The following is a 23,435-nucleotide window of genomic DNA, read 5'->3' as shown; positions in this document are numbered from 1 at the left end:
ATAGTACGAGATGCCATACATACTCTTTTGTTCCAGACAGGATCAGATACATGGTCTTCACATACCGAGACAAGAGGGGCGCTGTTTCGTTCGCTCGGGTGCTTTAACTGAGATTGATGTGTCTCTCTGTCAGCGCGCGTCTCGGTCAAATAAATGATCAATATTCAATATTTTATTTGGAAGGACAAGGAGGTACGGTAGGGCAGGCCAGGCCCCGTAAGACCCGCACATAACGCCTGCCCTGGAAGAAAATACCATCAAACTTAATTTAAAAGCTGTCTCAAATAGCCGCATGTCCCTTTTAATATGCGGGAATCGACACTGTTCTGTGATCAGCAGACAGACATTTCAGCAAATAAACTCCTGTTTCTTTATACCTCAGTAAAATAGAGATAAATAGTATTTTTTGTAGTTACTAACTCCGACATGGTATGTTTGTTGTTACTAACTCCGCCAGGGTTCTTTGGAAAAAGCCTATGGGGACAAACGCCTATGGAGAAATTATGGGTTTATAGATAAACCCCGAAAATAAGATCTGTGGTAAACACGGGTTTAGGAGATCTTATACACTTTAGTCTATGAGATAATCTTAATCAGCTAACGTCACCTTTTCTCAATTGTGAAGCATTTATGTAATAGAAAATGTACATAACGCACATAAAGGCTTCATAATTCACAAAGGTCATGTTAACTGACTGATATTATCTCATAGAACAAAAGATATAAGATCTCCAAAGAATGTGGGCGAATGCATTTCCTGATTTGTTCTCGTTTTAGATTTGGTTCATTAAGAAATGCTTCCAGCCATGACTGAATTCAAAAGTGAGTTGGTTTCGGGGTGTGGTTTGATGTGGGTGTCTCTTGTGTGTTCGCAGGTAGGGAGAGCCACATTTTTTAGCCAATAAGCTTCAGGCTGGTGTGCAACGATGTCAAAATTGGTTTGACTTTGGATAGGGACCTCAATAAATTACACAATGTAAATGGGACAATATTTTCATGTTGCACATCTTTTAGTTGTCTCATAAATGCTTTAAATATTTGTATATGCATTTCTACAATTTATAGTTGGTTTGAGGATTTTAAGTAATTGACATTTGGAGCATTGGACCTTTTAAAATATTGTCTCATACATTGTGTAATTTACTGATTGTCCCTAACTAGCTTCATAAGGATATCGAATGTGAAACCAAATTGACCATAGGCATTAAGATCAGGTACCAATGAAAATTGTTATGGTACCCTTCAATCCGTGACATTTTTTTTCCTATCACAAATCTCAGTTTTGGTCGAGACTGACTACAACATTTGTCTATTTACACCTTTTTGTCAATTTTGACACTATAATAAATGCTTTTGACTCATATCGACGCAACATAGGCCATTTTCAAAATGAGAAGTTGCTTTTTAGGGGTAGTCCACAATGCTATATCAACTGACTAGCATTATCTAGTCCAAATATGGTATGATTTCACGATTTGTATGCGTTTGATTTCTTTCAATGGGGGACTTTTATTTTGAAGGCGAACCGCAAATTTAACTATTTTGGCTAATCCTTTTTTTGTTGCTAGCTTTACACAGGTCTCTTCCGTCTTGTTTTGCATTGCGAGTGAACCCCAATTGGCGCATTCAAGCGGATCACTTTTAGGAAAAGGCTTAGCTAAAATGCTACAGTTGTCAACAATGTTATCCACAACGCAACAACGAGATGGAGCTGAACTTGGTAGCCACTACCGTACAAACAATCAGTCTCGACAAACCATCAGCAGGGAGAGGCTATACGGACACGCCTGGTGCCCAAATTGATGACGTATGTCGAGCAGTGAGAGTCGTCCTCAAGAGCCCCTCTTAAGGCTGAAGGTATCTCTAGACTAACATGGCGCTCTATCTTTATATCTTGACAGTAAAATAAGCAAGGAGATAGACCAGATGCTTTTCAACTTTCTATGGAGAAACCGTACCCATTACATTAGGAAAACTGTTGTAATGAACACTGCATTTTCTGGACTTTACTACCTTAAATAATACTTTTAAGATCAATTGGATTAAACAATTCCTAAGAAGACCCACTTCTATCTGGAATTTTATTCCTCATCATGTCTTCTCTACTTTTGGTGGCCTTAACTTCATGTTGTTTTGCAATTATAATATTGACAAAGTTCCAGTGAAACTTTCTGCTATGTTCACCCTCACAATTACAACACTTAACTTTTACATTTCTCCCACATTCACCGTAATCATGTTCTCCTCCACACTTTGCACACTTTTTGATTCCTTTACATTGAACAGCTACATGTCCCATTCTTTGGCATTTACAGTGCATTCAGAATGTATTCAGACCCTTTGACTTTTTCCACATTTTGTTATTCTAAAGTGGATTAAATAAAACACAGTACTCCATAATAACAACGTGAAAACAGGTTGTTAGACATTTTAGAAAATGTACTAAAAATAAAAAACAGAAATATCTGTAAGAATTGTCCGTAGAGCTCTGAGACAGGATTGTGTCGAGGCACAGCTCTGGGGAAGGGTACCAAAAAATGTCTGCAGCATTGAAGGTCCCCAAGAATACAGTGGCCACCATCATTCTTAAATGGAAGAAGATTGGAACTACCAAGACTCTTCCTACAGCTGGCCGCCCAGCAAAACTAAGAAACCAACAATCAGGCTTTTATGGTAGAGTGGCCAGACGGAAGCCACTCCTCAGTAAAAGGCACATGACAGCCTGCTTTGAGTTTGCCAAAATGAACCTATAGGACTCTCAAACCATGAGAAACAAGATTATCTGGTCTGATTAAACCAACTTTTTGGCCTGAATGTCAAGTGTCACGTCTGGAGGAAACCTGGCACCATCCCTACGGTGTAGCATGGTGGTGGCAGCATTATGCTGCGGGGATGTTTTTCAGCAGCAGGGACTGGGAGACTAGTCAGGATCGAGGGAAAGATGAACAGAGCAAAGTACAGAGAGATCCTTGATGGAAACCTTATCCAGAGTGCTCCAGGACCTCAGACTGGGGGAAAGGTTCACCTTCCAACAGGAAAAAAACCCTAAGCACACAGCCAAGACCGCAGGAGTGGCTTCAGAGTGGCCCTGCCAGAGCCCGGACTTGAACTCGATCGAACATCTCTGGAGAGACCTGAAAATAGTTGGGCAGTGACGCTTCCCATCCAATCGGACAGCGCTTGAGAAGAATGGGAGAAACTCCTCAAATACAGGTGTGCCAAGCTTGTAGTGTCATACCAAGAATGCTCGAGGCTGTAATTGCTGCCAAAGGTGCTTTAATAACAAAATACTTAGTAAAGGGTCTGAATACTTATGTAAATGTGATTAATAAAAAATAAAAAAATTGCACACAAAAATATAAACCTTGTTTTGCTTTGTCATTATAGGATATTGTGTGTAGATTGATGAAGGGGGGGGGGGGGACACTTGAATCACTTTTAGAATAAGGCTGTAATGTAACAAACCGTGGAAAAGTCAAGGGGTCTGAATACTTTCTGAATGCACAGTAAAACAACGCAGTGCCCTCACGAGCCCTTCCCAATTAGCTAGTTTAGAGATGTGGCTAGAAACTTCAGTGAGATAAAAATGTGTCTGCCGAAGTTGTGTTACCTGCCGCCCCAAGGTTAGAACTACCTTTCTAGGGGTTCTGATGCTTCTAGCCTTGAGATGTATATATATTTTTTACAACATATCTACAGTATTTCACTTTTTAATGTGTATAGTATTGCTTACTAGATGTTGTCCAACAAATTATGTAACCACTCCCTCTTCAAATCAGGGTTGATTGGGAAAAGCTTTTCAAAAGAGGACATGTATTATATCTTTGTACTCCCTGACGAAGGACATGCAGCCGAAACGGGTCAGAGTTTTTAAACTTTGTTTCCATTGAACATTGCCACAAAAATGAAGGCATTTTAATTAATTATATTAAAAAGTGCCTTGGTCCTCCTTTCCTTTTGATGACCAATTTACCCCTTTTTCCAAAGAGCACCGTCTGTCTGGCAAAATCTACTATTGTGTACCTCAGCAGTGCTTGCTTCCCTGTTTTTGTTTACGTATAGTAATTTGTAATATGTCAAAATGGATGATGGACATCAACAAATTAATACATACCATACGATTTACGTTTACAGTGAGGGATTCAACTAATCTGGCCAGGGCCCCGGGAAGGCGTGTTTTGCACCCAGTAAAAGTTGATTGTATTCGTTTTGGAATCGGACTGCCTCCCAGGCGTGAGCCAGGTGCCCTGTTCAAAGCCCACGGCAAAATCGTCTTAATTATGTAAGTGGAGTAGGTGAGTAGAAATCTGTGCTTTAACATGCCTTTATCTGCCTTCCCAAATTATTCCTAGTTTAAAAACTCAAACATTTTATGGAAAAGAGATGTTGTATGTTTCTTGATGATACACCATGCTATCTGTCGACATGACCGAGAGGCACAGATTACTGTTCGATGTGGAAGGGCGCTCACTGCTTTTGCCCGTTCACATCACCGGTGATAGATCCGTGTCCTGCAGATCAGTATAATCAAATCCGCCCTATCCCTGATTCCAGGTTGGCCAACGGTCCTCTACATTGTGCTCTGATTGTCCAATCAAAAGAAGCCGGATGAAGGATGTGCTTAACTCGGCGTTCTCATTGGCCAAGAAGACAAGCCAAGGCTTTGGATGAATTCATCAGCACTTGCACACGTGATATGTGCGCGCTGGTCCTGATTAGCTGACAAACAGCTGATGAACATGGCAAGGACACAGTTTAAAGGACAGACGGGAGGAAAGCATACTGAGTAGAAATAACCACAATGGAACATGCAAACTATTTTTAGGGCGCGACCGATTATTTATTATCGTCCCGCAGTAGTCTGTGTCCTTGGGATTTTGACAGATTTTGCTTAGAACCGGCGATTTGGAATTCTACATATCTTTCATATACCGAATTTCATTTAGCTAAGGTCGAGCCCATTTAGCAATGGATTTTATATTGAGCGGGGCAGCTGCCTGCGGAGCTTGCCTGTTCACTAACCCACTGGAGGTTGTCAAAACGCGAATGCAATTACAAGGAGAGCTCAAAAACCGGGGGACCTACCAGATTTACTACCGCAACGTTTTCCACGCTTTTTACACTATCGGCAAAGTAGATGGACTAGCTGGTTTACAGAAAGGGTTGGTACCGGGACTTGTCTATCAGTTTTTCATGAATGGAGTTCGGCTTGGGTCGTATTCAATCATTGAGTCATCTGGATACATCCACACGGACGGGAGGGTTAGTGCTGCTAAAACTACAGTAGCAGGGGCTGCGGCTGGAGTAGTGGGGGCAGTGATGGGAAGTCCCATCTACTTGGTGAGTATTGCGCATGCTCCGCATCATGGATGATCATTTGTGTGTTTACATTTATGGCTAGTGAGTGACCGTTCCGTAGACAGGTGCATTTGAATGTCTGCCCTGTTGTTTTTAATGCTGAAAACATCTCCAATATCAGCATGACGTTGTCAGTGGTGTAGCCTCCAGACCAGCGGTTCCCAACCGTTTCCCTTCCGGATTCCACCAAATCGTCGCAGAATCTTTTAGCTTGCTGGTCTAATTTGGTCAATTTTATGTAACAGATTAAAATACTATTGTTTTTATATTATTATTATTATTATTATTATTATTATTATTATACACAATTTGCATTGTTTAGTCATGTAAAATTGCTTATAATACCATTTTAATACTCCCATCTGTTAAAAAAAAGAGTCAAATATTATAAAAAATTATTAATCGTGTACCACCTGCAACCACTGCTCTAGACTTGAGGACAGTTGGTGAGATGAGTGAAGGCTTGACATTCCTGTTCTTTCCATCACTCAGGTGAAGACTCACATTCAGAGTCAGGCCACTTCCTCTATAGCTGTTGGACATCAGTATCAACATCAGGTAAAGTCTAGTCGTCCATCAATCAAATAAATCATGTTTGTCAAATGTTCATATACATTGTAACTACTGTACTCACCCCTTTTGTTGATGTTTAAATAGTGGAGAGTTGAGACCAAATCACGGACGCTGGACAGAGTGGATTTCAGTTGTAACAAAAGACAGTTTTAATGAGTCAAAGATATCTTGTCCCGCAGTTTTACGTGCACGGATCTAGTTCATATAACTCGGCAAGGAGTCAGGTGAAAAAGAGACCTTATACAAAGGTTACATTCATTTTTATACATAGAATAAAGTAGGTGGGGTCTTGTCATTTTGGTCTTCTGACTGGTCTCAAAAGGTTGGAGGCGGACCTTGCTCTAGCCAGAGCGGGCCCCATTGGTGCACAGCAAAGTCCTTTGCTCTTGGCACCCGACCAGTAGGGGGGGTGAGATGTGTTTATACTAGGAGATGTTTGTGTCAGGGGTTCATGAGGTAGAGGGGCAGTTTTTATGGCTGGGTGTATGTATTCATGCGATGGAATGTCTTTGTTTCCTGGGGTCGGGAGACAACAAAGCTGAGGGGATAGTGTTAGGGGGGTAGTTTTATTGCTGGCTGTGTGAGCTAGTTCCTGTTTTAGCAGGGGTACATAAAATGACTTGAGTCAGGCGGTTTGGCTTAGCGCTGTATAATATATGAGCTATGTGTATGAATATTTATATAACACCCTTCCATCCATTTCTACATCTTACTCCTCCATCTGTCCTTCTACCCCTCCATCCTTCCCTCTCTCTCAGGGGATGGTCCATGCTCTGGCAGCGATCCACAAGCAGCATGGTATCCTAGGCCTGTGGAGGGGCTCCAGTGCAGCTGTACCTAGGGTCAGCGTGGGGTCAGCTGCTCAACTCTACTCCTTCGCTGCCTCCAAGGAGCTTGTTGTCGACCTACAGGTTAGGACGGGTTGTTAAGATCATTCTCTTGGGACAGACTGTTAACATATCCTAAATTGAGTAGCTGTCCAGCGAGCAGCCAAGATTTGTGTGGTAGTACAGTCTAAAAATTAGCGGTTCAACTGGAGTTCTTCTAAGATCCTCGACGAACCTTAAGGTTCTTGGCAATGAAAAACAGCCCCAAAAAGGTTATTCGAAGAACTTCTTAGGAGGTGGGTTCATCGAGGAACCCCCATTGTTGCTGGAGTTCTTCGGGGGAACTTCACAACTGAAAACGTTCGCGCCAAGTTTGAATGCGACAACAGTTTAAAAAGGTAAGCTGGGTTTGGCTCTGAATATGTATCAAAATAATTTATATAAAATACCAATGAATGACAAAGACCATTATGGTCTTCTGTGAATAGCTTCCTTAACGTTACTATAGCTGTCACCCTAGTTAGCTATAGTTCAGTAAAATTAAGTTAAATATTAGAAAGTTGGGTTTGACAGTTGGCGTTGTATGAGCTACTGTACTGTTAGCTATGTCCTTACTGGGCAGGACTAGGTTTGTATTATTTCCTGAACTATATTCTGTCCCAAATTGTATATCGTTTCCATAAAGCCAACATGGCTTTACACTCATTATTAACTTAAGTTTCCAATCTAGAGCAGTTCTCATGTGAGCATGAACTAGCTAGTGTTAGCTTTGTTGACGTTAGCTAGCTAGCCAACACTTTATCTTGTTTCATTTTTTTTTATATAGCTAGCCTACTAAGGACGGTGACCTGTCCAGCCGAGATGTTACAATGAACTGAATTGGACAACAGAGGGCTTCCTCTTTATATAGACTGCTACAGCATGCAACACTATTATGAACTCATAATACAATACTATCCCGTTTTGGAAATGTTACATGTATGCCCCCTTGTGGAGGGAAATTAATAGCTTAGATGGTAGCTACAGATTGGATTCAAATGCAAAATGGTATTTATACAGTGACTAGACTAGCTCTTTTGTATGAATGCATGCCCTTCAGAATCCAAACACAGTATTGTCACGCAGCAAAATGTTGCGTATAATCTTTCAAGTCAGCCTGATAAAATATTGAACAATTTGTGTACAAAGAGAGCTTGAAATTTGATATTAGGCCTGAATGGCAGTATTTTACTGTATGGCAGTACTGTATTGGCTAGTGCTTTCTCCAATATGTTCTTCTATATTGCATTCAAGTTTGTCGATGACATTTCTTTCAATATTCATTTAATATATACACAGTTGAAGTTTTACATACACCATAGCCAAATACATTTAAACTCGGTTTTTCACAATTCCTGACATTTAATACTAGTAAAAATTCCCTGTTTTAGGTCAGTTAGGATCACCACTTATTTTAAGAATGTGACATGTCAGAATAATAGGAGAGAATGATTTATTTCAGCTTTTATTTCTTTCATCACATTCCCAGTGGGTCAGAAGTTTACATGCACTCAATTAGTATGTGGTAGTATTGCCTTAAACAATTTAAACTTGGGTCAAATGTTTCGGGTAGCTTCCCACAATAAGCTTCCCACAATAAGTTGGTTGCATTTTGGCCCATTCCGCTTGACAGAGCTGGTGTAACTGAGTCACGTTTGTAGGCCTCCTTGCTCGTACACGATTTTTCAGTTCTGCGCACACATTTTCTATAGGATCGAGGTCAGGGCTTTGTGATGGGCACTCCAATACCTTGATTTTGCTGTCCTTAAGCCATTTTGGAACAACAACAACTGGAAGTATGCTTGGGGTCATTGTCCATTTGGAAGACCCATTTGCGACCAAGCTTTAACTTCCTGACTGATGTCTTGAGATGTTGCTTCAATATATCCACATCATTTTTCTCCCTCATGATGCCATCTATTTTGTGAAGTGCCCTCCTGCAGCAAAGAACCCCCACAACATGATGCTGCCACCTCCGTGTTTCACGGTTGAGATGGTGTTCTTCGGCTTGCAAGCTTCCCCCTTTTTCCTCCAAACATAACGATGGTCATTATGGCCAAATGGTTCTATTTTTGTTTAATCAGACCAGAGGTCATTTCTCCAAAAAGTATGATCTTTGTCCCCATGTGCAGTTGCAAACTGTAGTCTGGCTTTTTTATGGCTGTTTTGGAGCCGTGGCTTCTTCTTGCTGAGTGGCCTTTCAGGTTATGTTGATATAGGGACTTGTTTTACTGTGGATATAGATACTTTTGTACCTGTTTCCTCCAGCATCTTCAAGGTCCTTTGCTGTTGTTCTGGGATTGATTTGCACTTTTCTCACCAAAGTACGTTCATCTCTAGGAGACAGAACGCGTCTCCTACCTGAGCGGTATGACGGCTGTGTGGTCCCACGGTGTTTATACTTGCGTACTATTGTTTGTACAGATAAATGTGATTTCTTTAGATTTTTTTTCCCATGATGTCAAGCAAAGAGGCACTGAGTTTGAAGGTAGGCCTTGAAATACATCCACAGGTAAATCTCCAATTGACTCAAATGATATCAGACAATCAAAAGCTTCTAAAGTCATTACATTTTCCAAGCTGTTTAAAGGCACAGTTTACTTAGTGTATGTAAACTTCTGACCCACTGGAATTGTGATAGTGAAATAATCTGTATGTAAACAATTGTTGGAAAAATGACTTGTGTCATGCACAAAGTAGATGTACTAACCGACTTGCCAAAACTATAGTTTAACAAGAAATTTGTGGAGTAGTTAAAAATGGACTTTTAATGACTCCAACCTAAGTGTATGTAAACTTCTGACTACAACTGTTCTTAGACACATTTTCTCTTTCTTTTGAAATTCTTATAGAACAGAACATGGACACAATGCAATTGGGATCAAGAAGAAGGTAAGGATTTGTTGTAGGACAGCTGCATTTGAAGTGTACATTTTAACCTACATGGCAGTCAAAACAAACTGAACTCTATTAGCATACACGTGTGCAAATGATCAAAACAAACTGAACTCTATTAGCATACACGTGTGCAAATGATCAAAACAAACTGAACTCTATTAGCATACACGTGTACAAATGATCTTTTCAGATTCTCAAAAATGAGTCAAATCCATGGAATGGATATAGACAAAAATAAAAGGTAAAGGACTCAGTAAGGCTAGTGGCAAAATGATAGCAGAGGCAGGGGTGAGGACATCATCCTGCTATTTCAGCAGTCCCTGAAGGACAATACAGAAGAGGCACACAGGTATTTGCTCTTGTTCCTTACCTTTTTCTAATGTAGCCAATACATAGTACATAAAAAATGGGTATTTTGTAATAAAATTCGCAAATGTAGTAAGATCATTGCTTTACTAGGACTCGAGACCACAGCTCTTGCTCTTCTTCAATGAGGACCCGAGTGGCCTTTGTCTGTGACAAGGTATGCCTATGCACAAATGTATTTTCTTCATAAACATGTGTGCATGCTTATAACACTACAGCTGAACATTTGTAATGTTTTTTGGTAATTGTATGTGTATTAATCTTTTATTTTTGTTGACACAGGTTTCACCGCTCCCAACTCCTTTACTGAACATCGGTGGAAATTAATTTCACCATGTGAGTGAAATCACGCTGGGGAGAAAATCCACGCCCTAGAGGACGCCCACATGGGACTTAGGGCCCTGCTAGGGCTGTTTTCTTTGTGTTGTTTTTACATTTTATTTTCAATAACATTTCCCAAAAATGTCAACACATGTTCTTAAGTTACTGTGTTCTGGGGATAAGAGAAGTTGGGGTGAAGTTACAAGGGCTGGTCTTAAAGATGGCAAACTTCCTAACATAACTAAGTGGTTGATGGACACACACACACACTAAAGCAAAACAAAAATCTGTATTTAGCATCAAGTCTACAATATTGTTAGTTTACTTATGATTTGTTTTTATTGTACATACATTTGAAACACATTGTAATGAAAAGCTCTATACAAAGTAAATGTATTATGGTCTGACATCTACAGACATTTTGTTATGTGTTTAGTCTATTGTTTTTGTAAATATTAATTCACATTTGTGGTGCCTATTCTGTCCTTGAGTTGCGTTCCCATGCAAAACTAGACAGATAGCTAACAACTAAGTCTTCAATAAAACTCCCAAGGCGTGACTTTCCTTGAATGAATATATTGAAAACGTTTATGTTGTGAAACGGCAAAATACAGAAAAGAATATACTTTAGTATTCAATTCACACCGACATACTGTAGCTGTACATTAAACATTTGAAGTTGCATAAATACAAAGCACGTGCTAAGGTACCATGCATCTGGCATGATGCCAAACCATATAGCTAATTGTTACTCATATGGTAATTGGCTCCTTTCGTTACTCTAATGTACAAACATTTATGTAGAATAACAAAGCATATTACACTAGGAACAGTAACAAAACTACAGTATTGTATATTTTACAATTCGTTTGCATGACGCACGAGCAAAGTAATACAGCTAACGACATACATTTAAAGGCATTGCAATTTGTGAGTAAACGCAACCAATATTGATATGTAAGCAACTCTATCAATAACAAGATTATCATCATTAGCTAAATGCTTGAATCGAACTTACAAACAAATATTTCCAAGGCTGAAGCGTGACAAGAAATAACCGAAAGACCTGCACCGTAGCGTTGTTTGTAGCTGCTTCTTTGCGTGCAAAACTAATTCTGTACTTCCTGTTTGCGTCGTCTTTCTAAGTACCAGAAAGCGCCACTAGGGGGCAAATAACACCATTGAACACAATGAAAATCCAATTTAACCATTGTAATAAAATAATCTGTTACCTTCTAACAGGATGGCAGCACAGTGCCACTAAATAAACAATTATTTAAATCAATATTGTTATTATAAAAATATTGTACATGGAGTTACATTTTTCGCTCTGAGACCTTGGAAGTAGTTGTTTCACTTGATCTGCAAGTGCCGTGGCTTTTGTGGCGCGATCGGTAACGATGCTTCATGGGATGTTGATATGTGCAGAGTGTCCCTGGTTTGAGGAGAGGGGCGGAAGAAACACTGTTACACCTGCTAAATCTAATTTCTGAGAGAGAAGTAGGCATAGATCAATATCTTTGTCTCTTGTCGGCCTATTTCATCATTAGGCCTATGCCCCATGAATGTTGGTAGTTTTTGTTGCCAGTACAAACTCCACATCAAAGTAAATTTATAACACAGATGTTAGTTGTGTTTTATATCATAGAGGACAGAGGTATTTGGGCAGTTCCACGATAACGGAGTTACTCGTTGACTCCAAGTTTTCACTTTAAAAATGTATGCCAAACAAAAACCATTGCTTTAAACTGTATATAGACTTTGTTTTATTTTGTTCTACTGTATTAATGACTGTTTTTAGTTCATGTGTAACTCTGTCTGTCGAATTGCTACGCTTTATCTTGGCCAGGTCACAGTTGCAAATGAGAACTTGTTCTCAACTAGCCTACCTGGTTAAATGGAAAACAAAAACTTTTCGCAAACCATATAAGGACTGCGTTGAAAAATGTCACAAACACATTTACTGAAAGAACTTGTGCAGATGCAAAGATTGGTGACAGAATTACAATAAAATCTCTTGCGACCACGTTTTCCAAAAACTCAACCCTTTACACTCGTACCCGTATGCGGGTTGAAAATGACAGATTTGCCCCTAAATTGGACCGCAGTGGTTGTACAGTAACATGCTATAAATGTCAGAGCTCAGGTCTCCTTCACAGCACTGTATGGGTTTTGAATGACAGCCGTCCTGAATTTGAGCACCACACGCATCAAGAAGTTGCCCCCATCTCTCCAACTAATTAGGCAACTTTTTTGTTGTCTGAGTGAGCGAAATGCTGAAAATTAAGAGGACTGTATGTATTTTGAAAGATGAGACGTTGAAGATTATAATAAATGTCATACAAGCAAGTCAAACAGCTGTGAGTCCAAATGTGTACTTCATATTTAAAAAAAAATCAGGTCATAAAAAAGCTATTTATAGTTAATTACTCTTTGAGTCATAAAAGTGCATAGAAATTACTTAGGTACTGTGCACACTTTTGAGAGATGTGTGGTTACCTGGAGACACTAGTTAGTCCTCTCAAACACTTTTGTTGTCTCATGTTTCACACACCCCTCATTTCCAGGAAAATTTTTTATCATGTTACTGAATGTATCCAGAGTATTTTCTGATTTCATTATCAACAAATGTGGTGAAAAGTACAGTCAATGTAAAATGCACATCAAATCAACAGTGTAATGTTTGGATTCAGAATGACAGTGCATTCGGAAAATATTCAGGCCCCATTACTTCTAACATGTATTGACATGTATTGACTCAGGGGTTTGAATACTTATGTAAATGAGATGTATGTATTTCATTTTCAATCAATTTAATTCAATTTCTAAAAAACATGTTTTCACTTTGTCATTCTGGGGTATTTCATTTAAAGTGCTAGAATGCTTTTTTACTGTCATTCTATATGTATTTTATATTTGTTTCATAGTACAATTTCTTAATTTTTTGTTTAGTTTAGTCACACAATCTCTCGATTTACAGTACATTTGATGATTAGCTATCCAGTCAGACTTATTTGCCATTCCTTTTGCCTCATCCCTCTCAACCATACCATTTTCAATTCCTCATCAATCCATGGGGATTTAACAGTTTTTACAGTATGTACTGTATATATGCCCTAGTTTCTAAAAATGTTGGCCTCTTAGCTTTCATTTGAAACATATGAACTTCACATGTTGGTTCTCATGGGTTCTTTTAGATGGACATTTGTCATTTCCCATTGTGCCCATTTGTAAATACTGTACATTATGTACTACAACCTTATGGTTACCACAGCAGTGCTCTGCATTTGGTAGGATGTTCTCTGTTCATTTTGGGACATTTGACACCATTCATAATATTTCACCAGTTACATGGTGTTTACATAACTCTGTTTGGTGGGGAACCTAATAAAAACCTAGTCCTGGACTAAAAGGCACTTACAGTAGAGATTTTCCACTGTCTGGGACACGTCCTATAAGTTATTTTTCGAGAAACCAGCTCTAAGCATACCTCACTAAGTTACCCTTTTCTCTCTCCCCCCGGCAGGTGTTCCCAGAGGGCAGCTGGCTGGTGGCTCTGTGCGCAGGGATGATCAGCAGTGTGGTGGTGGTGGCAGCCATGACACCCTTTGACGTGGTCAGCACACGGCTCTACAACCAACCTGTGGATCATACAGGCAAGGTCAGTGGCTTACTTTACATGGTCCATCCTGTGTGGCTCAGTTGGTAGCAACACCAAGGTCCTGGGTTCTATTCCCGCAGTGATCACATACTAAAAATGTATGCTGTCACTGTGCTGCCCTGTGGCTCTGGAAAAAAAACTCACACGAGGGAAAGGGTGTGTTGAGCAAAATATGAAGATTAACATTCCTGTAGGTCTAGAGTATTGGTAAAAGGGACCCAATTTGACCCACTGTTTACCACATGAATTGTCTTAATGTAATTGTACTACTCTCTAACATGGCTCTGGATATACTCTAATTTCCAGGGAGAGCTCTATAAAGGTTTTGGGGACTGCTTCTCGAAGACACTGAAGATGGAGGGTGTGACAGGGCTCTACAAAGGCCTGGGTGCATCCTACTTCCGTCTGGGGCCACACACCATCCTGTCTCTACTGTTCTGGGACGAACTGAGGAAGCTCTGGCAGCAGCACAGATAGTAGCCGGCAGGCAGGACAAGCTCTACTCTGCCAGCAACACAGATAGTATCAGGAAAGGGAATGGTCGCGTTCCAGGCCATCTACAAAGCAGTTGCGCTGCATAAATGAACCGATGATTGCCACGTCATCTACATTGCAGTCGGGCATTAGTATGATACTCTTTATGTATGGTTGTATTTGTATCTTTTTCTCAAACAATAACAACCATACATAAACAAAATACAAACAGGCACACACAAATTTCATCGAATTGAATATTTACATAATACATTTGATTCATCCACTGTCATAGTGATGTCATCCAGTTTTTTCAAAATCATTGACGAGAAAAGTATGGTCCACCCTGTTTGAGTATCTCACCGCACCCTAATATGCCACGTCTTGAAATATGCAGATAGACAGATTAAAATCACATTTACATTGTAAAACCTCTGACAGCCAACTGTCTAACTCCGCCCATAACTTTTGGACCTAGCACTCCCAGAAGGCATGGATTATTAAGTCCATGTTAGTTTTACACTTGAGACATGACTCTACTGTTGTCATGTAGAATTTGTGAAATTTGTCTCTTGTATAACAAATTGTATACATGAGTTTATACTGGATTAAGCGTACATTTTCGTTAACTGTAATTACATTAGTTATGTTCCAACACTCCATCTTGTGCCAGGCATCAGAATTCAATGTGGTTACTGACATCCAGGAGTTGGGATGTGGTGCGTGACTGCAATGTAGGTGGCCCTGAAGATGGACGCAGTCAGGTATAAAGATAAAGACTCATTAAGCCACAGGTCAGTTCACAGGTTAAATGATCCCTAATTTAATGAGTTTGTAGCCTGATCCCAGATCTGTTTGTTCAATCTTGTCAACTCCTATGGCCATTGACTATACAGCGTAAACAGATCTGGGACCAGGCTTATGCATTTGGTCTTGAGATATATGTCAATAGTGGAGGAGTTTACTTTTGTGTGTAAACTTTTTTTAAACTAGAGCAAAGGTTCTACACTCCAATAAGAATCTAATTCAAACTGGTTTCTGATCTCGGAAGCACAATGAGGTAACAATAGGCTGCTGTGGTGGCTGACACGTTGTGGTATGCAGCAGAATAGTTTATCCATCCAATAAGAATAGGAAGATGTTTCTTGAGTCAGAATAATTCCCAATTCTTCTGCAGAATGTTCACCACAAGCTTCCTCCACTTGTACTAATAATAACGTCCTTACCTCATCCAAGTTACTGACTGCTGTGCATTTATGTAGCTTGAGTACTAGGAAACCTCTACTACACAATTTAATTGACAGAGAATTAGAACATCTACAGATTAGGCAAGACTTCTTCAAACGTACATGAACAATCTCAGCACAGTATTAATATAGAAAAAAATCGACCTCCAGAGTAGATTTAATGATTTACAAACCCCATCGCAACAGTTGTTTTCACACATTTAATATAAATTTACCGCAGAAATTAGACACAAGTTTATTTTTATAAAGTATAGTGGGATTTGTTCATACCGCTTGCCTTACTGTAAAATTGCTCTCTGGATGTATAGCTTACTGCTTCTATTGATTCTAAGGTTGACTAATATTGTACATTGGGTCTGCTTACTTGACACAGCTGGGTTATTTAATTGCTGTACATCCATTACAGGCATTTTGATTCATTTTGATCTCTCTAATGAATGTATTAATTGTCTTGTGTAGATCCAATCGCTGAAGGATATTTATTTACTAACGTGATTCTGATATTGGTTTGTTACACAGCCATATGCAGTGCCATGTAATGTAATTTTGTAGGATGCAAAACAGCCCCCCCCCCCCCCCCCCCCCAAAATGAATAAATAATAATACTTGTAATTGCTGTCAAATGGAAATATTTCCTTTTCAAGGGTAGCAGTTAAACATTGGTTGTTTTCCATTGCCAAGGAGATGACAAGTGAACAAAAATGGCAAAGTGAAAAGGTTGCAACTTCACTGATTTTGAGCTTGTAGTGAATGCTCAGACTTCGGATCCAAATTGAACAAAAATATTAACGCAACATGCTAAAATGTATAAGATTTTACCGAGTTACAGTTCATATAAGGAAATCAGTCAATTGAAATAAATTCATTAGGCCCTAATCTATGGATTTCACATGACTGGGAATACAGATAGAAAAGGTTGGGGCATGGATCAGAAAATCAGTCAGTATCTGGTGTGTGACCACCGATTGCCCCATGCAGAGCGACACATCTCCTTCGCATAGAGTTGATCAGGCTGTTGATTGTGGCCTGTGGAATTTTGTCCCACTCCTCTTCAATGGCTGTGCGAAGTTGCAGGATATTGGTGGAAACTGGAACATGCTGTCGTACACATCGATCCAGAGCATCCCAAACATGCTCAACGGGTGACATGTTTGGTGAGTATGCAGGCAATGGAAGAACTGTGACATTTTCAGCTTCCAGGAATTGTGTACAGATCCTTGTGACATGGGGCAGTGCATTATCATGCTAAAACATGAGGTGACGGAGGTGGATGAATGGCATGACAATGGATCTCAGGATCTCATCATGGTATCTCTGAATTCAAATTGCCATCGATAAAATGCAATTGTGTTCGTTGTACGTAGCTTATGCCTGCCCATAACATAACCCCACAGCCACCCTGTTCACAACATTGATATCAGCAAACTGCTCGCCCACATGACTATACACGTGGTCTGACATCTGCCCGGTACAGTTGAAACCAGAATTCATCGGTCAAGAGCACAATTCTCCAGCGGCCATTGAAGGTGAGCATTAGCCCACTGAAGTCGGTTACAACGCCGAACTGCAGTCTGGTCAAGAACCTGGCGAGGACGACGCATGCACAAACAGAGTTTGTGCAGAAATTCTTCTGTTGTGCAAACCCAGTTTCATCAGCTGTCCGGGTGACTCGTCTCAGACCATCCCGCAGAAGCTGGGTGTGGAGGTCCTGGGTTGGCATGGTGAGGCCAGTTGGATGTACTGCAAAATTCTCTAAAACTACATTGGAGGCAGCTTATGATAGAGAAATTAAGTCAATTCTCTGGCAACTGCTCTGGTGGACATTCCTGCAGTCAGCATGCCAAGTGCACACTCTCTCAAAACTAGAGACAATCTGTGGCAGTGTTGTGACAAAACTGCACATGTTAGAAAGGCCTTTTGTCCCCAGCACAAGGTGCACCTGTGCAATGCTAATGCGGTTTAATCAGCTTCTTGATATGCCACACCTGTCAGGTGGATGGATTATCTTGGCATAGGAGAAATGCTCACTAACAGGGATGTAAAAAAATTGTGCACAAAATTTGAGAGATAAGATTGTGCATATGGAACATTTCTGGGATCTTTTATTTCAGCTCATGAAACCAACACTTTACATGTTGCATTTATATTTTTGTTCAGCATAAGCTAAGTTCATACAATTTAAGTAAACACAAATGAGAAGACAAACAAAACCAAAGCGCAATCTTGAGTGGTTTTTACTGTGACCAGTATATTACATTATTTCCGTCTGAGAGAACAAAAAGATTGGAGATGAGTGTAATGGCAATGTCTGTTGAAGCGGTGTGGTGGGCTGGACCTGAAGCCCTCTTCTACCCAAACACGCCTGGGTCGTGTAGTCTGAGAGACTGCAGTAAACGCTGGAAGTCCTGTAGCGTCCATGGCTCTGTGTCCTCCTGCTGCTCTCCTCCCATCCCCACTGCACTGCTGCTGCCAGGGCTGGGAGGGCAGAGAGGAGAGGGGGACGGGAGAGGTTAGTGAAAAGGAGTAGCGCTTAACAGGCAGCTTAGGAAAAAGTGGTAATACCATGGTAATAGCATCTAATAGTAGTTATAATGTTATAATGAAAACATTGATACCCTGTTTTCAGTTTAATTTATATTCATATAAAATAACATAACACCTTTTGCCATAGTACCTTTAGCCTAGATTATGCTCTACCTATGCTTTATGCATATATGACAAAAACATATATGATTGTGAAATTATATTTAAAGTCTTCTATTTCACAAAACACCAGGGATAGACAGGAGTCCCCTATGGGCACTGTTCAAAAGTAGTGCACTATATAGGGAATACGGTGCCACTTGGGACAAACACCCTGTATAACCTCACCTTATGCTGAGGGGGTCGTTGAAGGTCACTAGAACATCCGTAGAGAACTGTGGTAGTCGGAACAGGCCAAGGTGAATGGTCACTGTATTTTTGGCCTGGAGGAAGGAATGCAACACAACAAGATACAAATCTAAATAAAAAGGAACCAGAGCTGGAACAGTTCAAATACAGTTAACCAACAGTTGAGGTGAATGCCATAAACCTCCACATGGTTTCAGACTATATAACTGCAATTGACATGACCATTCTGACTGTGACAAGGAAAGGACTAGCACTTGTGCATTTCCTGAAAAGACTAGGCTATAAATCCTCTTGTGCATAGGACACATGACTGGACATGAATGTACATTACTGTTTGTGCAAAGGGTTGTGAATGGACACGTGAGGCTGCAGGTGAGATTGTCAGTCTGAGGTCACAGTGCACTTACTTTCCCTTTCAAAAACAAGGTTACAATTTTACTAAGAATAAATACATTTTCAAAACTAAGAAAGAAACAGACAGACGTACTTCCTCATTGAACTTGGCCACACACTGTGTTCCAGTGAGCAGAAAGGCAGAGCTGCACTCCTCCAGGGAGAGGTCCGACTTGGGCAAGGCCACCACAGCCCTGACCTCTGATGTCCCTGGGGCCGATGCCTTGTTGCTCCCTGCTACATCCTCAAAGTGGTACCTAAAGGTCAAAGGTTACGTTAAGAATGGGGAGGCTGAGCAGTGAGCACTTCCTATTGCAATGCTTGACTTGGACTGAAATATGTGCTGGTATTATTCATATATAGGTGGAGGAACGCCACAATACTTTTGAGCTAAAATCTATAAAGACGTGCAGGAACTCAAAACCTAGAAAATGTGAGGTGCCAGTACTCAGTTCCGGTGAGCTCCTGCCCAAGTCACTGCAAAAACACACAGGATTCCTCCTAAATAGCCCTCTTCTACATATAGTGCACTACATTTGACCAGAGCCCTATGAACCTTGGTCTCAAAAGTTGTGTCCACTATAAAGAGAATAGGGTCCCATTTGGAATGCACTCACACCACAATTTTGGTGCATACCTAGCAGCGTCTCCATTCTGGACATGGCTCTGTAACTCTAGTAGTTCCACGATGATGCTCTGGTCATTGTGGTCGTGGGCAAAAACCTCCTGGTTGTCTGGAATCTCCCTCAACTCACTGCTCATATACAAGGGAGGGAGGGGGTAAATGTGCTCTTGAGACAGTTCAGCTTTCCCTCTGCAGCTGACAGAGTTGCCCATAGAAATGTGTTCATGATATTTAGGCTCACCTGATGTCTTTGGCACTGTGCGGGATGGTGGCTGACAGGGCCCCTCCAAATAGAGGACGACCCACTGTAGCGTTCTGCATTCTGGAGGAACTAGGGGAAATACAATGGACAGGGCGCTAAATTAAAGACTTATGGGGCGGGCTCATTAGGGACTTATGAGGGATGGTACATCATCAGCATTTTTATTTAGCTCTTGAAACCCCTTATCTGTAGCGTTTTCAGCAGTTAGCTTCGCTTACCGTTTCCGATGCTGTGTTTTAACGTTAAGAAACGTCAATAATTATTGCCTGTGAAACAGTTTTTGAAACATATGCTGATATGCTCCTTATCTTTCATATCAGCGAGAAATAAATATTTAAAATAAAAAAATATGCACTTACTGCAGCAGTTTTACACATATCTATATGCTGTGTTAGCACGTGATCATGACTCTCAGTTCCATTACAATACACAACAACTTAAGTCGTTGAGATATCCATTATACATCCGAATACACCACTGGTATTCATTTTTACAATTAATCAAAACTTGTATCAACCTACCTGAGTTTTTGTAAGCACTTAAGACAACACAAAAACACAACACGAAGAGCTACAAAGCTGCCATTTTTATTGGCGGAAGTAAATACTGAAAACAGAGACGTAAAACCAGAAAATAATCTGTCCTCGCGACGTAATGGCCAGAAAGGTACTGCCATCTAGCGAACGTCACATAAATGGTCTCAAATATAAATGTTCTTCTTTTGCAAGTGTATTCTTGAGAAGAAATCACGGTACCCAAAACCAAGGAGACTACAGCAGATAAAGTACATAAAAAAGGAGTCAAATTTCAATTTCCTCGTACTTTCTTTATTACATCACAACCCTTCTATTTCGTCACTACAGAATTTCATGGCTCAGTCCAACAAGCTTTTTGTTGAGATCAATTATCCATTTTAACGCGGGAGGGAGGTGGCCATCAACCGAATGAGGTAAGTGAATGGCAAATATCTTCTGAAATCAACAGTGATGATTATGCAAAACATTTTTTTTTAAATTATGTTTGTCAGATGTTTTTCTACCTCAACATGGTCTATATCTAGCATAGGTAGATATCATAGGGAGGCATAGGGACACCACTTTTGACTGATGGAAGAGTCTAACAGACTTTGTCATCAATGCAACCATTTCAAATGTAAATTTTTGACACAATACAATTTCCCACTGAAGTTCAGTCTCAGACTCTCATTTTTAGGTGTCACATGCAATGACAGACTCTGGCTCTGGATCATCATTGATGCCCCTGAGAGGCATTCTGAAGAATTCTCATCCATCTGATGAACCAGAGCTTTTAGTTCACAATCCCGACTGCCCCCTGCACTGCCAGGTACCATCTCCGGCCATTGTGCCCTTAACCCCTAAAACTACTCTACAACCAGGGGTGCTGCTCTGTGGCTGGCTATGTGGCTCTCAACATACATATGTATTTGGGGTGACGGGGACTGCGACGGTTGAGTCAGGCAGAATACAAATTTCAGTTGTTAAAATAGACAAAGTATATATTATATTCTGTTTCAGTCCTCCCCAGTGCCCCTGACCCAGCTGCAGTGCCACCTCAGCCTTGGTTCCAACTCAGCATCACTATCCGACCCAAGCATGCCCCTCAAAGGCATCCTCAGGACCAGCATCAGCTCTGGGGTGACGGAAACACAGAAAGATTGTAACAGTTCTAAATTTCGGTGAGGTCCTTTTTATTTGCAGGTCCTTTTTTATTTCCCCCTTATTTTATTTCCTCCCGTATTATCCCTCAGTGACGGAGGATGGGTACATTGCACATTGGTTTACTTACATTTACTACATTCAATATCAACAAGCTTTTGTTATCCATCTGTTTCATGCCTGAAAGGTTTGATTGAACCTTGTGCACTGTATTTCCACCATTCTTAATAGGCCTAATTATATTCTGCCCTCCCCTGTTCTGAGATATAAAATCAAGAAGATACGAGGAAGTGCGCCATCTAGGTTTTATAACTCTGTGGCCCTTGCCTATGTTTCAGGAAGAGACAGAGATGGGACGAGGGCAGCATCCTAGCCACTAGCTGTCACTCCTGGCTGATGCCTGTGTCCGGGAAAAAGGATGTCAAACCTGGGCCTCATCTGTGAGTAGATCAGAATGATGGAGGTATATAGAGAAATTGATATCCATAGTGGACATACTGCCATTGCACCTACAATTCATTGACCAGTCATCTTCAGTGAATGAAGTAAAAAGACAAATCTCACTTCACTGTGGACAATAGACATTTTTCTTCTTCTTCTTCCTCCTCCTCCCCCTCTTCCTCTTCTTCCTATTCCTCCTCCTCCTCAGGTGTAGTGTCACCATGTTGGATGGAGGTGCAGGCACCAGTACATCAGGAGAACAGATATGTCTGTGTATGAGTAAGAGGTAAGACGACAGAAAGAACATTGCATGTTATGCATCAGATATGCTGTATCTGTCTTGATGTACAGTACCAGTCGAAAGTTTGGACACAACTACTCATTCAATGGGTTTTCTTTTCTTTTACTATTTTCTACATTGTAGAATAATAGCGAAGACATCAAAACTATGAAATAACACATATGGAATCATGTAGTAACCAAAAAAGTGTTAAACAAATCTAAATATATTTTATATTTGACATTCTTCAAAGTAGCCACCCTTTGCCTTGATGACAGCTTTGCACACTATTGGCATTCTCTCAACCAGCATCATGAGGTAGTCATCTGGAATGCATATCAATTAACAGGTGTGCCTTGTTAAAAGTGAATTTGTGGAATTTCTTTCCTTCTTAATGCGTTTGAGCCAATCAGTTGTGTTGTGACAAGGTAGGGGTGGTATACAGAAGAACCCTATTTGGTAAAAGACCAAGTCCATATTATGGCAAGAACAGGTCAAATAAGCAAAGAGAAACGACAGTCCATTATTACTTCAAGACATGAAGGTCAGTCAATGCGGAATATTTCAAGAACTTTTAATGTTTCTTCAAGTGCAGTCGCAAAAACCAACAAGCGCTTTGATGAAACGGGCTCTCATGAGGACCGCCACAGGAAAAGAAGACCCAGAGTTACCTCTGCTGCAGAGGATAAGTTCATTAGACTTAACTGACCTCAGATTGCAGCCCAGATAAATGTTTCACAGAGTTCAAGTAACAGACACATCTCAACATCAAATGTTTAGAGGAGACTTTGTGAATCAGGCCTTCATGGTTGAATTGCTGCAAAGAAACCACTACTAAAGGGCACCAATAATAAGAAGAGACTTGCTTGGGCCAAGAGACACCAGCAATGGACATTGGACCAGTGGAAATGTAATATTTTTGCTTACAATCACTAGGTGAACGGATGATCTCCGCATGCGTGGCTCTCACCGTGAAGCATGGAGGAGGAGGTGTGATGGTGTGGGGATGCTTTACTGGTAACACTGTCAGTGTTTTATTTACAAGGCACACTTAACAAGCATGGCTACCACAGCATTCTGCAGCGATACGCCATCCCATCTG

General features: G+C 40.5%; 2 protein-coding genes across 4 annotated transcripts; one reads left to right on the top strand and one right to left on the bottom strand.

Moving 5' to 3' along the window:
* The first annotated feature begins 1,531 nt into the window (after nt 1-1,531).
* slc25a35 (solute carrier family 25 member 35) lies at nt 1,532-16,387 on the top strand. 2 transcript variants are annotated; one of them, XM_020464047.2, is made up of 7 exons: nt 1,532-1,857; nt 4,135-4,282; nt 4,555-5,340; nt 5,851-5,916; nt 6,690-6,842; nt 13,909-14,043; nt 14,350-16,387. In XM_020464047.2, the coding sequence occupies exons 3-7, from the start codon at nt 4,969-4,971 to the stop codon at nt 14,518-14,520; spliced, it is 897 nt and encodes a 298-aa protein (XP_020319636.1). In that variant the 5' UTR covers nt 1,532-1,857; nt 4,135-4,282; nt 4,555-4,968; the 3' UTR covers nt 14,521-16,387. The 2 variants fall into 2 exon arrangements, with proteins under 2 accessions (XP_020319636.1, XP_031663761.1); XM_031807901.1 differs by having other exon boundaries at nt 4,135-4,295.
* A 1,453-nt stretch (nt 16,388-17,840) lies between these two features.
* On the bottom strand, nt 17,841-20,587 carry rangrf (RAN guanine nucleotide release factor). 2 transcript variants are annotated; one of them, XM_020464048.2, is made up of 6 exons: nt 20,458-20,586; nt 19,916-20,005; nt 19,687-19,803; nt 19,144-19,306; nt 18,636-18,730; nt 17,841-18,239 (listed from the first exon to the last, which is right to left on the bottom strand). In XM_020464048.2, the coding sequence occupies exons 2-6, from the start codon at nt 19,993-19,995 to the stop codon at nt 18,113-18,115; spliced, it is 582 nt and encodes a 193-aa protein (XP_020319637.1). In that variant the 5' UTR covers nt 19,996-20,005; nt 20,458-20,586; the 3' UTR covers nt 17,841-18,112. The 2 variants fall into 2 exon arrangements, with proteins under 2 accessions (XP_020319637.1, XP_031663762.1); XM_031807902.1 differs by having other exon boundaries at nt 19,687-20,005; nt 20,458-20,587.
* Nucleotides 20,588-23,435: the final 2,848 nt, after the last annotated feature.

This window comes from Oncorhynchus kisutch, linkage group LG28 (genome assembly GCF_002021735.2).
Source record: "Oncorhynchus kisutch isolate 150728-3 linkage group LG28, Okis_V2, whole genome shotgun sequence".
In the NCBI taxonomy this organism is placed as follows: domain Eukaryota; kingdom Metazoa; phylum Chordata; class Actinopteri; order Salmoniformes; family Salmonidae; genus Oncorhynchus; species Oncorhynchus kisutch.
Note: the sequence above shows the minus strand (reverse complement) of the source record. Positions and strands in the feature narration are given on the sequence as shown.

What these genes read in the sequence shown, in the direction of transcription:
- slc25a35 (XM_020464047.2), top strand. Translation starts at nt 4,969, where the DNA reads ATGGATTTTATATTGAGCGGGGCAGCTGCCTGCGGAGCTTGCCTGTTC. An exon ending in TGGGAAGTCCCATCTACTTG is followed by an intron (nt 5,341 to 5,850) that starts GTGAGTATTGCG and finishes TCCATCACTCAG; the next exon opens with GTGAAGACTCACATTCAGAG. An exon ending in CTGTGGATCATACAGGCAAG is followed by an intron (nt 14,044 to 14,349) that starts GTCAGTGGCTTA and finishes TCTAATTTCCAG; the next exon opens with GGAGAGCTCTATAAAGGTTT.
- rangrf (XM_031807902.1), bottom strand. Translation starts at nt 19,886, where the DNA reads ATGGGCAACTCTGTCAGCTGCAGAGGGAAAGCTGAACTGTCTCAAGAG. An exon ending in CAGAATGGAGACGCTGCTAG is followed by an intron (nt 19,307 to 19,686) that starts GTATGCACCAAA and finishes TTTGACCTTTAG; the next exon opens with GTACCACTTTGAGGATGTAG. An exon ending in TGGCCAAGTTCAATGAGGAA is followed by an intron (nt 18,731 to 19,143) that starts GTACGTCTGTCT and finishes TCCTTCCTCCAG; the next exon opens with GCCAAAAATACAGTGACCAT.